Source organism: Onychomys torridus, chromosome 7 (assembly GCF_903995425.1).
Source record: "Onychomys torridus chromosome 7, mOncTor1.1, whole genome shotgun sequence".
In the NCBI taxonomy this organism is placed as follows: Eukaryota; Metazoa; Chordata; class Mammalia; order Rodentia; family Cricetidae; genus Onychomys; species Onychomys torridus.
In genome coordinates this window covers 102,021,814-102,038,278 of record NC_050449.1, presented here as the reverse complement: position 1 = coordinate 102,038,278, position 16,465 = coordinate 102,021,814, and the positions used below count along the sequence as shown (strand labels likewise).

At 54.1% G+C, this 16,465-nt stretch overlaps 2 protein-coding genes across 2 annotated transcripts in view; both read right to left on the bottom strand.

Moving 5' to 3' along the window:
* Window positions 1-1,879: 1,879 nt before the first annotated feature.
* Window positions 1,880-2,221, bottom strand: Ucn2 (urocortin 2). The gene has a single exon (XM_036192106.1). The coding sequence runs from the start codon at window positions 2,219-2,221 to the stop codon at window positions 1,880-1,882; it is 342 nt and encodes a 113-aa protein (XP_036047999.1).
* Window positions 2,222-3,327: 1,106 nt separating this feature from the next.
* Col7a1 (collagen type VII alpha 1 chain) overlaps window positions 3,328-16,465 on the bottom strand; it is a 33,022-nt gene continuing 19,884 nt past the window's right edge. The window contains exons 76-118 of the mRNA XM_036194247.1: window positions 16,271-16,339; window positions 16,152-16,196; window positions 15,973-16,035; window positions 15,738-15,782; window positions 15,403-15,438; window positions 15,247-15,282; window positions 15,036-15,080; window positions 14,905-14,937; window positions 14,766-14,828; window positions 14,623-14,658; window positions 14,464-14,544; window positions 14,268-14,336; window positions 14,105-14,140; window positions 13,987-14,028; window positions 13,765-13,809; window positions 13,634-13,678; window positions 11,658-11,693; window positions 11,520-11,579; window positions 11,305-11,412; window positions 11,074-11,145; window positions 10,913-10,948; window positions 10,747-10,806; window positions 10,602-10,646; window positions 10,408-10,443; window positions 10,269-10,304; window positions 10,134-10,190; window positions 9,914-9,985; window positions 9,536-9,607; window positions 8,978-9,013; window positions 8,622-8,702; window positions 8,271-8,324; window positions 7,235-7,288; window positions 7,092-7,154; window positions 6,678-6,740; window positions 6,478-6,594; window positions 5,730-5,807; window positions 5,582-5,635; window positions 5,377-5,425; window positions 4,786-4,818; window positions 4,574-4,660; window positions 4,250-4,378; window positions 3,956-4,150; window positions 3,328-3,663 (exon numbers count right to left, since the gene is read on the bottom strand). Coding sequence (XP_036050140.1) covers window positions 3,653-3,663; window positions 3,956-4,150; window positions 4,250-4,378; window positions 4,574-4,660; window positions 4,786-4,818; window positions 5,377-5,425; window positions 5,582-5,635; window positions 5,730-5,807; window positions 6,478-6,594; window positions 6,678-6,740; window positions 7,092-7,154; window positions 7,235-7,288; window positions 8,271-8,324; window positions 8,622-8,702; window positions 8,978-9,013; window positions 9,536-9,607; window positions 9,914-9,985; window positions 10,134-10,190; window positions 10,269-10,304; window positions 10,408-10,443; window positions 10,602-10,646; window positions 10,747-10,806; window positions 10,913-10,948; window positions 11,074-11,145; window positions 11,305-11,412; window positions 11,520-11,579; window positions 11,658-11,693; window positions 13,634-13,678; window positions 13,765-13,809; window positions 13,987-14,028; window positions 14,105-14,140; window positions 14,268-14,336; window positions 14,464-14,544; window positions 14,623-14,658; window positions 14,766-14,828; window positions 14,905-14,937; window positions 15,036-15,080; window positions 15,247-15,282; window positions 15,403-15,438; window positions 15,738-15,782; window positions 15,973-16,035; window positions 16,152-16,196; window positions 16,271-16,339 — 2,583 coding nt within the window. The 3' untranslated portion in view covers window positions 3,328-3,652. The remainder of the gene's footprint in view (window positions 3,664-3,955; window positions 4,151-4,249; window positions 4,379-4,573; window positions 4,661-4,785; window positions 4,819-5,376; window positions 5,426-5,581; window positions 5,636-5,729; window positions 5,808-6,477; window positions 6,595-6,677; window positions 6,741-7,091; window positions 7,155-7,234; window positions 7,289-8,270; window positions 8,325-8,621; window positions 8,703-8,977; window positions 9,014-9,535; window positions 9,608-9,913; window positions 9,986-10,133; window positions 10,191-10,268; window positions 10,305-10,407; window positions 10,444-10,601; window positions 10,647-10,746; window positions 10,807-10,912; window positions 10,949-11,073; window positions 11,146-11,304; window positions 11,413-11,519; window positions 11,580-11,657; window positions 11,694-13,633; window positions 13,679-13,764; window positions 13,810-13,986; window positions 14,029-14,104; window positions 14,141-14,267; window positions 14,337-14,463; window positions 14,545-14,622; window positions 14,659-14,765; window positions 14,829-14,904; window positions 14,938-15,035; window positions 15,081-15,246; window positions 15,283-15,402; window positions 15,439-15,737; window positions 15,783-15,972; window positions 16,036-16,151; window positions 16,197-16,270; window positions 16,340-16,465) is intronic.

The window sequence follows — 16,465 nt, the reverse complement described above, 5'->3', positions numbered from 1 at the left end:
CAGAGAGGTGCCTCCTAATGTACCTCTGTCCATCCTGCCACCGAACTGGCCAGGGCCGCCGCCCCCCCCCCCCACCCCCCTGCGGCTCGGCAAGGGTAAGGAAACCCCGCCCCCCCACAGGCTCGGAGGGAAATGGCCCCGCCTCTGTAACCATTCCAGACCCGCCCCCCAGGGCTGCCTTGCTCTGCGAGGTTGCCAGGCCCCGGTCCAGGCAGGCAGCTGCACTCTGTTCTCGGACCAGTAGCGCTTTTTTTCCAGTCAGAGCTGCCGGTAACCGCTCAGGGTCTAGTCTTCCTGCACGAGTTGTCTACACCACTTGGAGCTCCTCCCTCATCCACAGGCAAATAGGATCACACGCCCCAGAAAGTCCATCTCTGCAGCCCAGCAATGGGACGGGGATGTAAAGAAGGTGAACCCTCTTTCTCACAGCAGGTCAGAGGGTAGGGAGGGAAGGTGGATGGAAGGGCAGAGAAGCCAGGTGTGACTCAGCCCTCATGTGTCACGGCCTGGGTGCACATGACTGGGTGACTCGGTGCCTCCTGTCCTTCAATCAAATGACATTTATTGAGCGCCTCCTACAGCCAGAACTTTCATGTACACCATGCCACTCGCCACAAGAAGCTTGGTGGCATCCTTCTGCTTTACACTTGAGGAAGTTGGGCTCAGAAAATGGAACAGCTTTGCTTAGGATAATTCATCAAGGAAAGCAGAGTTGGCTTGGAACTCCAGCAGTATCCATTCCCTCCCGTGAGCCACGTGTGTCTCTCCCCTGGCAAGGCTGCTGGGGTGTAACTAGGTCAATATCTGTGGGTATTGGTGTAGATTTGGGAGTCAAACACCCTCTTCTCCCAGTCCTTCTCACATGCCTCCAACTCTTGCTTACACACAGCTGTCAGAGATTTATAACAGGCAGAGACTCAGCATGTACACACACACACACACACACACACACACACACACACACACCTGCCAAGGTCAGATTTCCCACATGTGGTTATCTGTGCCTCTGCCTGGAGATGTCTCTGATAACCACATCCAACTAAGCAGATCCTGCCTACCAGAGGATAAAACAAGCAAGTCATCAGATGTGGTGGCACATGCTTGGAAGCCTAACACTCAGGAGGCAGAAGGATTGCTACAAGTCTGAGACCAGCCTTGTCACATAGCAAGCTCTAGAACATGCAAGGCTCCACTGTGAGACTGTCCTTAAAAACAGAAACAGGGGCTGGAGAGATGGCTCAGTGGTTAAGAGCACTGGCTGTTCTTTCAAAAGTCCTGAGTTCAATTCCCAGCAACCACATGGTGGCTCACAACCATCTATAATGAGATCTGGCGCCCTCTTCTGGCCATGCAGCCATACATGCAGGCAGAATACTAGGTTTATATAATAAATAAACAAATCTTTAAAAAAAAACCAAACAAACAAAAAACAGAAACACAAAACAATCACATGGCCCTCGCCAATACTCTGCTGCAGTGGCTTTAGGTGGGGGCTCAGGCCTGTGGGCCTTGGATGGATGTCGGATACAGCACTGGGGTCCTCTCCTTAACATTTAATGATGGAGCTCACATGGCAGTATCTTGATGCTCTGTGACTGCCAGGCACAGCCAGGCACGACAGATTCCAACCAGCATACATACATGCCAGTGTTCAAGATACCCAAACATATGGAAGTATGAAGGGTACAGAAGCATGGCAACACACTGTATGATCAAGCTGTCTAAACATACTGTGGACACTCAGAGGCCATGGCAGCAGCCCACTATGGTAAAGCCTGGGTATGTGCTCTGCCTAGATGTAGTACTGTCCAGATTTGTTGCTGTCCTCCACAACTTTCCATCCAGGGTCAGCCCATCTTTATGACCCCCTCCCTCAGTCTCAGCGGCGGCCAACACGAGCTAGTATTTGGGCGTTAGTGGCAGCCTGATCCCTGGCAGCCTTGGTCCGGGCTTGCTCCAGTAAGATCCGTAAGAGGCCGATGGGGACATCCAAGGAGAGTGTGACACGCGTGTCCGGATGAGGGTTAGCTTTGGAGTAGCTCCAGGAAGCTGAGGGCCCTGGGGTGGTAGCTGAGTGGCTCTCCAAGGCCACGGAGTAGGAAACAGTCTCCGGATAGTTCTGAGAGAGGAGCCGGAAGGCGGAGATAGGGATCCCTGGTACAAACAGGACCCTACCCAATGTCAAGACCATGAGCAGCACCAGTGCCCACCTGGCCATCATGCTGTAAGGCTGTAAGGAGAAAACAGGCTGAGTCTGGATCTGCAGCTGCAGCTCACTGGAAGGAGACAGACTATAAGAGGCAAGAGCCAAAGAGGGGCTGGAGTGATTACAGAGGCCAAGCCTGGGACAGAGACACAGAGACAAAGAAACAAGAAAAAACCAAGAGGACCGGACCAAGGTAGCGCCAGACAGAAAGAATGAAAATGTGTCTTGAGGCATGGTGGCTTGTGCTTATAATCCCAGCACCTAGGAGGCTGACGTGTGATCCAAATTTGAAGCCAGACTGGGTCACATGAGACCCTATCTAAAACCTCCAAAGTTGGGGCTAAAGACAGTGCTATCCAGAGGCAAAGAAAGGAAGGGATTGGCAGGGGGAGGGCAGAGGAGGAAGAGAGGAAGATGGACGGGGTAGAGACAAGGCAAGATGGGGAAGTCAAGAAACAAGACAAGGCAGAAAGAGACAGAAACCATCAGAGTCGTCTAGATGGGAAGAAAAACTCAGAAACAGAGAAAGCGCCACAGGGACCAGATGGAGACAGGTTCTGAGCAGCATGGCTGATGAGGAAGACCAGCGTTGGGGGTAGAGCGGGGCAAATGAAGCAGAGAAACCAGAGACCCCAGAGCCTCCCAGTCCAGACATCTCACTCACTCAAACCCCAGGCCCACTCAGCCCCAGACCCTCCTCATCCCAACCCAGTGCTGGTCATACCACTGCCAGCTTCTTCCGGGGAAGGCTGGGGACGCTGCAGCTGCTGGGGCTGGGGCCACGCAACGCTCTCCTCGACCTGACCCTGTACTCCACTCCAAGACCCATTTATCTCCCCCAGCCTCCTGGGGTAGGAGCTAGGCATGTTTCCTGGCATGAGGCAGTCCCCCACCTATGACTCATCCCCTTCTAGGGAACAGTAAGAACACCTCCTTAGCCCCCACCCCATTTCTTTTTTGGGGGACAAGTTAGGGGAATAAGAGCAGGTATGAGGACTCTATACCATGCAATACAGTGCCAACTACCCCTCCCTCCCACCAAGGGAAGTTTGCCTCCTGAGACCCCTCCCCCCCATCTCACCAAACAGTCAACAACAAGGGCCTTTTAAAACAGCAGCTTTAATGCCACCCCCCTCCCCCGAATCAGCACCATGGCATCACAGCCTTGGGTCAAGGGGCAGGTTGGACACCAGTCACATCCATTCACTGCCCACAACCACCCCCCCACAAGTGAGTCATCATCTGCCAGGAAAGCAGGCACCACAATGGGGATTTGTCCACAAGGGGGAGGCTAGACCCACAGACCAAGTCACTGAAATAGTGGACACGCAACCATGCTCGTGTGTGCACAGAACTCTAGCACCGAATGGAGAACAGCAGGACCCTGCTGAGCCCTGCCGCCTCCAGGGACTGCTGACCATCAAGCCTATCAGCCAGGCCTCAGTCCTAGGCAGCACCTGTGTGGAACACATCAAAAAACATTCAGCTCTCTGACCTTCTTTCCCACCAGGAAATCTGCACAGAAGTATGGCAAAGCATCCATGAGGAATTGAATGTGGGCTCTGACTCAGAGAGGAGACCCTTAGCAAAGAGGCACATGGAGAGGCACCATGCAGGTTCCACAGCTGGGGATATGTAGTCAGTCCCTTGATCTGGGATCTGCTCCAGGTCTCCCAGTCTCAGGGAACTTCCCGCCCAGGCACAGATACATGTAGGTGCAGCCTTCACTGAGAGAATCTAAGCCCCTACCTGTTTTCTGGCTGTGGGCCACTTGGGGTGGGCAGCGGCGTTCACATGCCTCACGGGTTCCAAAACGGTTAGCATTCCCTCCGCAGCCACCGTAGACAAAGGGGTGACAGGCTGTGCCACCAGGCACAGCCCGATGGTACCAGCGCAGGGTGTAGGCAGTACAGGAGCCCTCATCCAGTGGTAGGGAGCAGGGGTCTATGGTCATTGGTGGTTAGGTTACTGGGGATAGTGGGGATCAGAGGAATGTGAAATCAGCAAAAGATCAGCAATGGGATGGGTTCTATCTGCCACTACCTGAACCTCTCTGGTCCCAGCCCTTGATGTCACCATCGCCATCCCAAGGAACTTCTGGGTCCTGGTAATCCTCCACAGAATACACCGAGTACTCAGAGAAGTCGTCATCATCTTCAGGGGGTACCTGGCCTACAGGTAGGGTGGTGTGCTGTGAGGAGGCCCCTGCTGGCTCTTGGACAGAGTAGATAGCAATGGTCTTCCCCATGCGCAGAAATGTATGTGTGTGTCCTGTGTGTAGACTTTATATGCGTGCAATGTGCCCTGATGTGTGAATACCCATATCTGTACCTCATCTGTATATGCCCCATGAACTGTCAGCCTCACCTTCCTCCTCTACATGAGAGACCCGGAGCACAGGCACATGGTGGAGCTGGGGGCCAGCTGTATCTGCAGCATAGCTGGGGAGGGGTCCTGGAACAGGGCAGGTGATGACTCAGTCAGCCACCCTAGCCACACCCCTGCTGAGAGGACCCAAATGATAGGAAGGGAGTCAGTGCCTTAGATGAAGAACGTTCTAGATACAGAAAGCTACTCACGTGATCCAGACGCAATAAATTGGCCCTGGCAGGCTGGAAGGGACAGAAAAAGGGAAAATGAGAAATGGAGAACAAGAAACAAAGAAAAAGATAGGAAGGTAGAGAGAGAGAAGGAGACAAAAGCCACACGCATGGGTGAGATACACAGAGCAGCAGCAGGGCAGCCATTGAGGGAGTGAGAAGAGAAAACAGAAGAGCGGGGAAGGAAGGAGAGAGACGGAAGAAGTGTAGAGATGAACCCACAGAGAGACTGGGAGCGCCAGGGACGCAGGGGACAGGGGAAGCCAGGGAGGAGGCCAGAGATGACAGCGTCACACCGGGAAGGAACAGGGCCCCAGAACCACCACTCCCCAACCTGTGTCACAGCTTCTGGGACAGCTCTGCTCCCCACTCTACCCCTCCAAATACAGCTAGTCACCAGAACTCTACCCAGCCACCCACATCTGTCTCCTTCCCTCCATTAAGGGAGTCCTGCTAGCCTGTAGTCATCCATCCCCACCTGCCCTCTGTAAGTTCTGGGGACTTGCCAGCCCCTACCTAGATGTCCCAGGATGGGGTGGGGGCAGGAGACTCCGCATTAGACCCACTCACCACAATGCTGACTCATCTCCTGACGCACAAAGCCCCGGATGTCATCCTCCTGGGAACACAAGACCACAAGGCCCCTGAAGAACCCATGAATCATGGATCGCATAATGCAGAGATCAAAGACTACTCATATAAGTCAAGAGCCCTGGGACCAGGGGGTCAGGGTGCTGGGTGACCCACCCCCCCCCCCACCCCAAGCCAAACTCACGGTCAGTGCAGCTTCTCCCTTCTCCCCACGAGGGCCAGCAGGACCTGGTCGCCCCTATGTGCAACAAATGTGACCAGGTTGTGACAGATCTCACAGACACCTGAGATCATGCTCATCTCTGACTCCAAGCCCAGGAATCCATACTCACCTGCTCCCCTCTCTCACCGGGGGTGCCAGGAGCACCAGGAGCCCCCACCACACTCTCTCCAGGGGGACCTCGCTCGCCCTGTTTACACCAAGACCAAGTAGGCAGGGTCAGTGTCAGTGACAGAATCCGGGCAAGTGGAGGACCCCGGCTTCAGAGATTGGAATATGGAGATCAGCGCATGGGGTTGTAGGTCATGGTTGAGAGAGACAAGGATGGTTGCGGGTGCTGGGGGTGTAGCTCAGGAATACAGTGCTTGCTTAGCACGTGTAAGGGGCTTAGTTCTCAGTACTGTCAAAAGTGAGAAAGCCAGTCTGGAGAGACGGCTCAGCAGTTACAGCACTTGCGGTTCTCATAAAGGACCCAGGCTTGGTTCCCAACACCCATTTGGTGGCTCACAACCATCTGAACTCCAGTTCAGGGGATCTACTGCCTTCTTCTGGCTTTCTCAGGCACTAGGCACACACACGGTACACAGACACATGTTCAGGCAAAACATTCATACACACGGAATAAAAAAATAAAAAATTAAAAACAAAACAGCCATCATGGTGGCACATGTCTTTAATCCTAGCACCTGAGAGGCAGAGGCAAGCAGAGTTCTGAATTTGGGGCTAGCCTAGTCTACATATAGGGTTCCAAGCCACCCAGAGCTATATAGTGAACTCCTGTCTAAAACGAGCAACCAAGCAAACAACAAAAGCAGGGAGGGTAGGGTCAAAGGTCAGGGGTCACAGCTGGGGAGCCCTACCTTCTGACCCTGAAGTCCTTCAGGGCCTTTGGGACCAACACCACCAGGTGGCCCTGGGGGACCACTAGAACCATCATTCCCCCTGGGACCTGGGAAGCCCCCAACTCCTGGGGGCCCCTGTGGATAGAAAAGTGTTCGTGATTAAAACCCCTTCGGGTTGAAACTACCACCAAAGGTCACAAACCCTGACCTCAGCTTACCCGCTCCCCTTTCTCGCCTTGGTCACCCTTGGGACCTGGCTGCCCATCAAAGCCTCTGTCACCCTGGAAACAGAAGAAGCGAGACACATACTCAGCCCTGATATCCCTCCACTCTTGTATTTCCTTGAGCTTAGTGCGTGTCCTGAACCAATGCCCTCTACGTGTATGAGCCAAGCATCTGTTATCATCCCAGCTGTGATCCCATGACACCAACCCCTGCCCTAATACAACATGGCCCCCTCCCTCACTGTCTACCCTTTCATCCTAACTCTCTACTGTGACCCCATCCTCTCTGAAATCTCAAAAACAGCCACACATGATCCCCCAAAGCCACAGTCTTCCTTGATTCTAGCATGACTTTCTTGTCTTATCTGACTCCACCCCCATCATGTCCATTATCAAGAGCCCCTGTACCTTGGGACCAATCAGGCCCTCTTTGCCAGGAGCCCCAGACTGACCCGGCACACCAGGCTCCCCCTAGAGGAAAGAGAATGTGAGATTGGTGCTCTAGCCCATTGCCCCTCTTCATTTAGGGTGGATCCTACCCTGACACTCACTGTGTCTCCTTTCCGTCCTGCCAACCCAGGGCGGCCAGGAAAACCAGCTTCTCCCTGGAGGCATCAGATAGAGGAGTAAGCCTTGGGCCCCAGCCCCACCTCCCCCACATCAACCTCCACATCAGCCCCCACATCAGCCCCACATCAACCTCCACATCAGCCCCCACATCAGCCTCCACATCAGCCCCCACATCAGCCTTCACACCAGCCTCCACAGCCCCCACATCAGCCCCCACATCAGCCCCATATCAGCCCCACATCAGCCCCACATCAGCCTCCACACCAGCCTCCACACCAGCCTCCACACCAGCCCCACATCAGCCCCACATCAGCCTCCACATCAGCCCCCACATCAGCCCCCACATCAGCCTTCACACCAGCCCCCACACCAGCCTCCACAGCCCCCACATCAGCCCCACATCAGCCTCCACACCAGCCTCCACACCAGCCTCCACAGCCCCCACATCAGCCCCACATCAGCCCCACATCAGCCTCCACACCAGCCTCCACACCAGCCTCCACATCAGCCCCACATCAGCCCCACACCAGCCTCCACATCAGCCCCCACATCAGCCTACACAGCCTCCACATCAGCCTCCACATCAGCCCCCACATCAGCCCCACATCAGCCTCCACATCAGCCCCACATCAGCCCCACATCAGCCCCCACATCAGCCCCACATCAGCCTCCACATCAGCCTCCACATCAGCCTCCACATCAGCCCCACATCAGCCCCCACATCAGCCCCCACATCAGCCCCCACATCCCCACACCAGCCCCCACAGCCTCCACATCAGCCCCACATCAGCCCCACATCAGCCCCACATCAGCCTCCACATCAGCCCCACATCAGCCCCCACATCAGCCCCACATCAGCCCCCACATCCCCACACCAGCCCCCACATCAGCCCCACATCAGCCCCCACATCCCCACACCAGCCCCCACAGCCCCACACCAGCCCCCACAGCCCCACACCAGCACCCACAGCCCCACACCAGCCCCCACAGCCCCCGCATCTCCGAGTAGATCTATACCTTGTCTCCTTTGTCTCCATCAAAGCCACAGGCTCCCTTCACCCCTCTTTCACCCTAAGGTAGGAAAGCAAGTGAGAAAGCACACACCTGTAATCCTAGCACTTGGGAGGTAGAGGCAGGAGGGTCAAGAGTTCAAGTCCAGGCTTGGCTACATAGCAAGTTCAAAGCTAGCCTGGGCTACATGACAGCCTAGTTCCAAATTTTTGAATCTTTGCTTCAACTCTTACTACTGGCTTCAGGCATTCCAACCCTGAGCTAACACTATAACCTGGGCCCCCAAATCTGACCCTAGGTCCCTTATTCTCCAACACCAGGCCATCTTGGCCAGAAAAGCAAAAGATTCTTTCTTACCTTGAGGCCCCGGGGACCCGTAAAGCCAATATCTCCTTTGTCTCCTCGGAAACCAGGGGCTCCATCCTTTCCTGGGGCTCCCTGGGACATGGATCAAGAAAGGAAAGTGAGACGTCAGAAGGAATCTCCCTAGATTGCAGGCAGGCGACTCCAGTCACCACCCATTGCCATGGGGACAGGGTCAGCATGGGCCAGGGTCACCATCATAGAGTTCACAGCAGAGGTAGGGGCTTCTGGGAAAAGGAAAGCCATAAAATTTAGGCCCCTAAAAAGTCAAAGGCTACATGGGCAGGGCCATCATGGAAATAGGATCCTTGTGAAGACAGGGGTTCTCCATGAGATTGGGGGCATCTTACCGGCTCACCAGGGATCCCTGCAGCACCTGGCTCACCCTGTGGGAAACAGATTGGGACCTTCATATAACCAGGCCTCACTGGCTTCTCTATGCACATGCGGTCACTTGGTGACCCAGTTAGTGAGGGTGTGGGCTGCACATAGACCCAGTGTGAACACACATGTGACCAAGGAAACCAGGTTCCCTCTAACGTAAGAAACCCCCAAGGTAGGTGTGAGTGATATGTAGTGGGTAGCCATCCCAGCATTGGCATGGAAGTTCCAACCCCCATTGAGGCTTCGGTAATGGTCACGCCCACAAGGCAGGGCCGAGGAGGAAGCGGAAGACCAAGGATCGGGAAGAGGTCTCATGCTTAGTGCCTGGACCCTGGAGGCTGGAGGTAGACAGAGCAGAGTTCTCCAGAGAACACCACCGGACTACGCGATACCTTTGCCAGACCCTGCAACCTACCCCTTCATTTGTAAGTTAGCCCACAAAATAAACCTCCCTTTTAACTACGTGGAGTGGCCTTAATAATTTCACCAATAGTGATACATGACTAAACCTGGGTGGAACTTGCCTTGGGTCCTGTGAGTCCTCGAACCCCAACTGATCCAGCTGAGCCTTTGTCCCCTGGCTCCCCTTTGGAGCCCTTTAGGAGTCGCCAGAAGAAAGGACAGAGTCAAGACACCCTCTGGAGTACCCTAACATCCAAGGAGCTCCCTTGCTGTTTCTAGGCTCCTCATAGTCATTGCTTTCCATCTGTTCCCACCTTGAAGTCCTGGAGTCCTCCCTAGGGTCCCCATACTTCCTAGGGTCCCCATCGTCTCTGCCACCCCTTAGAGTCACTATACCCTGAATTCTGTCTTGCCCACAATAAGCTCCTCCCTCCTGACTCTCTGTGGAGCACACACACAACCCACAGGACCCCCAGGAGAACCCACCCTCTTCCTTGTACCTTGTCGCCAGGATTCCCACTGTCTCCCCGAGGTCCTTTGTCACCGTCTATGCCTCGAGGCCCTCGTTCACCCTAGGTCAGAGGTCAGAAATCAGGGTCAGGAGCTGGAGGCCCCTCATGTTCTGGAAAGCTAAGCTTTTGGATCACCTGGGCTAGCCCCACAGAACTCTTTATGACAGCCAAGAGAGACCCGGTTCACAGCAGAACCAGACCCACTCACCACGTCCCCTTTGGCACCTCGTGGCCCTGGAGGCCCTTCAATCACAGCTGAGTCACCCTGAGGGGCAGGAAGGAATCAGAAGAGTTGGGAGCACCCCAGTCTCCCGCTCCAGCCCTCCCTGATGACCACACTTACCTTGTCACCCTTTGGTCCTGCAGTCCCAGCGTCACCCTATTGGGTACAAGAATGACTCTCACCCAAGCCTGGGAAGCCCCAGACCTCAATATCCATCCTCAGCCCCACTCACCGAGGGGTCTTTCTCCCACATTCTTACCTTCTCCCCTCGATCTCCTCGGCTGCCAGGAGGCCCCTACATGAAGAAAAAAATCCAATTATAGGCGTGTGGGAGGAAAGAAGACAGCGGACTAGAGAGGGACTGAGAGAAATGATGAGGGCCAGAGCCAACGACAAAACCCTGAGGGCTGGGACAGACCGCAGTGTCCCAAGGGCACAGGAGTCAGGACCTACCATGAGTCCTCGAGGTCCTTCCTGGCCAGGGTGGCCGTCTTCACCCTGTGGTGACATTAGGTTCACTGACTCAGAGGTTGGGAATCTGAGGCAAGAACTGTGGTGGAGGGGTGATGAGCCCCAGCTGTGGTGAGGACATACGTACCCGGACACCTGCCTCACCACGCTCGCCTCGGGGCCCAGGCAGCCCTGCTCCTGGGTCTCCCTGGAGATCAACAGGACACCAGGAATGAGTAGGGGGACTCAGTAGAGGACAGAGGAAGTTGGGGATGGATAGTAGCAGAGGAGAGAGCCAGCAGCATTTCATCTACCTTGTCTCCTTTGAGTCCAGAGGTGCCGGGTGCTCCCTGTGGGTCAGAGTGAGGTGAGGAACCTATAGACTCAAAGTCCCCACATACCCAACTTCATGGCCTAGTCCCCAACAATAACCCTCACACGGGCAGACTTGGGGCATTCGGGTAGTTCTACTCACCACTGATCCTGGTGGTCCAGGTGGCCCCAAGGGACCTGGGGCACCTTCTCTCCCTGGAGGGCCTGCCAGACCCTAGAGGAAAATGGGACAGGGAGGTAAGGAGTGATTTGAGGACCCCCTTCTCTTCCTCTAAGAGAAAGGAACCAAGGAAGGACCTGGGTTCCTTCCTCCCCTGCTACCAGAAGGTCTGGAGGTCACCAAGTCCCCACATGCTGTTCCCAGCTCTCTTACCCGCTCCCCGACAGGCCCTGGCTGGCCCATCTCTCCTCGAGGTCCTGGCTGACCAGGGAACCCAACAACACCAGGAGCACCAGGGGCACCAGGGGAGCCCAAGTCTCCCTGAAACAGAAAAGAGGGGAGTGGTCACAGAAGGACATCTTCCCAGGTCATCCCCAGAATGATCTCCTTCCTCCCACACTCAGAGCTGTGATGGGACACTGACTTACCTTCATACCTGGAGGACCAGTTGGCCCAGGGGGGCCCTGAATCCCAAGTCCTGGCTCACCCTTTAAGGGAAAGAGGGGTCTTATCAGGCTTAAGAAGTCCTATGGCCATGGCCCCAACAAAGACTCTTTCACACATACCTTGAGACCTTTGAGTCCCGGAGCCCCTTTTTGACCCTAAAAGATCAAAATAAAGAATTCAAGCTGGAGCGATGACTCCATGGTTAAGAGGACTGGCTGATCTTCCAGAGGTGCTGTGGAATATTATTTTAACCAGGCAAAGATGTGTTACATTTGGGGTTTTTTTGTTTGTTTGTTTGTGTTTTTGTTTTGTTTTGTTTGTTTGTTTGTTGGAGCTGAGGACCCAACCCAGGGCCTTGAGCTTGCTAGGCAAGCACTCTACCACTGAGCTAAATCCCCAACCGTGTTACATTTTTTAAAAAAGATTTATTTATTTATTATATATACAGAAGAGGGAGCCAGATCTCATTACAGGTGGTTGTGAGCCACCATGTGGTTGCTGGGAATTGAACTCAGGTCCTCTGGAAGAGCAGTCGGTGCTCTTAACCTCTGAGCCATCTCTCCAGCCCCATGTTACATTTTTTTTCAGCCACAGAATATTACTTTAATTGTGTAAAAGAGTGTTACATTTGTTTCACTGTGTTACATTTGTTTATGCTGCATTTGTCTAATTATGTAAAGATGTGTTACATTTGTTTCACTGTGTTACATTTGTTTCACTTTGCCTGCCTGAGGCACCTGATTGGTCTAATAAAGAGCTGACCAACCAATAGCTGGGCAGAAAGAGGGATGGGAGGGCTAGTGGGCAGAGAGAATAAGTAGGAGGAAGACTCCAGGCTGGAGAAGAACAAGAGAAAGAAGAGAGAGAGAAGGAGGGACTTGCCTGGGGCGAGGAGCCAGGCAGCCACCAGCCAGACAGACACAGAAGCAGTGAAAGTGAGATCTGCAGAAGGAAGAAGAGGAAAAGCCCGAGGCAAACGTAGATGAAGAGAAACAGGTCCATTTAGGTTAAAAGAGCCAGCCAGAAACATGCCTAAACTAGGCCGAGCATTCAGAACTAATAAGAAGTCTCTGTGTCATGATTTGGGAGCTGGTTGGTGGCTCAAGAGAAAAAGCCTGGTACACAGATGACCCAGGGTGAATTCCCAGGACTCACATGGCAGCTCACAACCATCTATAACTCCAGTCCCAAGGGAGCCTATGCCCTCTCTGGCCTCCAAGGGCAACGGGCAGGCAAGTGATGCACAGACAAACATCCAATGCAAAACACTCGTACGCATTAAAAAAAAAAAAAAAAGTGCAGGAATGTGAACACTAAGCTTCTTTTTTTTTTTTTTTTAATTTATTTATTATGTATACTGTGTTCTGTCTGCATGTGCCCTTGCAGGCCAGAAGAGGGCACCAGATCTCAGAAGAGGGCACAGCCGGTTGTGAGCCACCATGTGGTTGCTGGGAATTGAACTCAGGACCTCAGGAAGAGCAGCCAGTGCTCTTAACCACTGAACCATCTCTCCAGCCCCGACACTAAGCTTCTATATGGACCAAAAATATTCCCAGGGGGACTCAGATGATTATGAACCTCTGGGGCACAGACAGGACCATAGGCTTGTGAGGGCACAGGCCAAGGGAAGCCCAGATGTGACCACAGACACATGGGAGTTCAGGCATGGCCACGGGCACATAGAGCTCACACATGAGCGTGCAAACACAAGGAATCACAGATGTGGCACTCAATGGAAACTCCCACGAGGGAACTTAGATGTGACCACAGATGTGTACTCAGACAGACGGGGGCGGAAGACAAGATTATAAACACATGACTGACCAAGCAGAGGCCTGCAGGAATTCAGCTGTGTCCCAAGACCTGGGAGATGACATGGTAACGGACATGCATGGGCTCAGCCATGGTAAGGAACAGGAGATGAATCATGGACACACAGAAGCCAAGCTTGGGTCCCCAAATATGAAAGCCAAAAGCATGTAGCTGTGTCTTCCAAACAGAAACCTTCTGAGAACACAGGCATAGAGGTTCAGAGACGTGAACAAGCCTAAGAATGGTCCTTGTTTTCATGGTCAAGCCCAGACTCCAGACTTACATCTTCCCCAGGGTCTCCAGGCTCTCCTGCACGGCCAGCTTCGCCCTGCGCATAGAGGACGGTAAGGGTCCCTGGCCCCCCAGCCCCCCCACTCTGCCCAACACTTACACTGGGAGCCCAGAACCACTCACCTTCTCACCCCGCGGTCCTGGCAATCCTCTGTCGCCTTTGGCTCCCTACGGACACAAGGGCCACGTGACAACACAGGTGTCATTGTCAGTCATAAACAGATGAATCTTGAGGAGGTAGGCCTGCGGCCAGGGTCCAGTGTGGGGAATACTGTGAAAGCTAAGGTCACGAGGATGGAGGAACTATGGCTCAAAGGACCCTGTACTGTGGGGTGCAACACTCACCGGCTCACCCAGCAGAGCTCCAGCAAGGTCGCCTGGGGCTCCCTGATAAGAGAGGGGGTCAGTGGGTTCCTTCATTCCCATTCCTTAGCCCATTCTATCAGTACTTCCGCCTACTCACCTTCTCTCCTTTTGTTCCAGGGGGCCCGACCACTGCCTGTGGGGAAGGCCTTGTGAGGAGCCTAGCCACCTTTCCCTCCCACCCCCACCCTGCCATCCCAGGTCATAGGTGAAAACTGAGGCTGAGGGGTGAGCAGGGGGTAGGAAGCAGAGCCCAAGGTCACCTGTCCAGGGGCCCCCACAGGCCCAGGTTCTCCTTTAGGTCCAACAGGGCCAGGCAGGCCTGGTAACCCCTGTGAAAGAACAGTGTGAGGAATGTAGTCTCTTCATCACCCTGTCCCCGCCACCCCAACTTCTACCCAGCCAGCTGGGCACAGGACCTCACAACAGGCCCACTCCCGGCTTTCCTAAAATACATACTGGCACACCAGGACCTCCTCTGTCTCCATCCTTTCCACTGGCACCATCACGACCTGGGGGTCCTGGCTTCCCCGTCTCCCCCTGAAAAGATGGAGCTCAGTCAAGATCCTGCATAATGACTCAACCCCTGGAGCCCAACCCAAGACTGCCAGGACTTACCACTTGTCCAGGTAAGCCTGGTGAGCCTTGTGGACCCTGGTGGGGAGAGCAGATATGAGGTCATATGGGGTGAGGGACAAAGGACACTGGAGAATGTGGTTCCTGAAATCTAGAATATGGCATCCCTGTAGCTACTCACTCACCACAAGGCCTGAAGGGCCAGGAGGGCCAGGAAGTCCTACAGCTCCAGTAGGTCCGGGCAGACCCTGGAAGAGGAAGTTCAGAATAGCGCTACCCCAACAGGTATCCTAGTAACCCTATCCCAAGAGATGCCCTACTCACCCGTCCTGGGGGTCCTGTCTCTCCAGGCTCCCCCTGGAAAAGACCCGGAAACCATGTGCTCAACTCCACAATGGGAAGAGACATGCCTGGAATCCCCCTCCTTCACATTCCCCTTCTATGCCTCGACTCACCTTCAGGCCTGAAGGTCCCTGGGGTCCTGCAGGGCCAGCAAGACCCTAGAGAAAAGAGTGAAGGCAAGGGACGGAGTCAGTGTTGTCTACCTGGGCTCCAGGATTCTCATGAGTAAAGCCTGCATATCAGCAATGACAGATTCCATCCCCTCCCCCTCCTCCTCCCCCTCCCCCGTCCCCTCCCCCCAGGCAGTGTTTCTCCAGCACGCACCGGGGCACCAGGTGGTCCAGGGTCTCCATGGCCACCCTGTTGGAGACAGATTGATGAAAGACGCCAGTCCAACCCAGGGAAAGTTGGTAACGTTCCTCACTGGGGTTTAACATAAAATGGGGCTCTAATAATAAATGAGGGCTCTAATGAACTCACCGCTGGGCCAGGGGTCCCCCTCGGGCCCTGCAGACCCTGCAGAAGAAAGAGGCTCATGAACCTTGGTCCAGGCCTTACTTTGGCCTGTTCCCATCTTTGGAGGGCCTTTGCCTGGTAAGTGCTCTACTCTCCCTACTTCCCAGGCACAGATGACCAGATATACCTGTGGACGCCCCTTTACAGACAGACACACTGACATACACACACAGTAAGCCTGTCAGACATCATGCACCTGCGTTTACAGTTTGTACATGGGCATATCCTCTTTCCTCTTGAGTAATAAACACACAGTGAGGCTCTCAAATCCTAAGCCAGCTGTCCCTGTGGTTACTCACCGGCTTCCCTTCAGGCCCAGCCACACCACGCTCTCCCGGAAGACCCTGTAAAAGATTAGATCTAAGGCCACCTTGCCTTTATGCCCAACACCAGCTTCCTCACTGCCCACCCTGCCCCTGAGGGCCAAGGACAAGACTTAGCTCCCAAACAGTGCCGATTCCAGCCCTGCATATGAGACAACACACGTGAGAGCCGTATTCTTGCACCCATGTGACCTCTGGGACAAGAACTCACCGGGCTGCCGTCATGACCCCTCTTTCCAGGCTCTCCCTGGTCTCCTTTGATTCCTGGTATACCCTGAAAACAAAATGTCATGCCCTGAGCCCCATTCTCTGCTGTGTGTATACATATATGTGTATACTACTTATAGTATGCCCCACAGAGAGAGGGAATAGTGGGGCAGGAAGCCTCACCTTGTCTCCTTTAGGTCCACGGTCACCATCACTGCCTGGCTCCCCCTGTATAGATGAGATGTCAGGTCAGGCTCTAGTGTTATGGTAAGGCATGGGTCACAAATTGACCCCACACTGACCTTAGCCCCCTTGAGTCCAGGGGGTCCTTGTTCTCTAGAGGGTCCAGGACCTGCCTCATCAATGGCCACCTAAAAGTACAAAATGAGGGAGGGAAGATTAGTCTGTCATATAGGTGTGAAGGGATCATTCCAGGTCCCAGGATAACATAAATGATGGGGTTGAAGATACTACATGGAGTTTCTGGGGCCCGATCT

Coding starts and splice junctions, on each gene's coding strand:
- Ucn2 (XM_036192106.1), bottom strand. CDS start 2,221: ATGATGGCCAGGTGGGCACTGGTGCTGCTCATGGTCTTGACATTGGGT.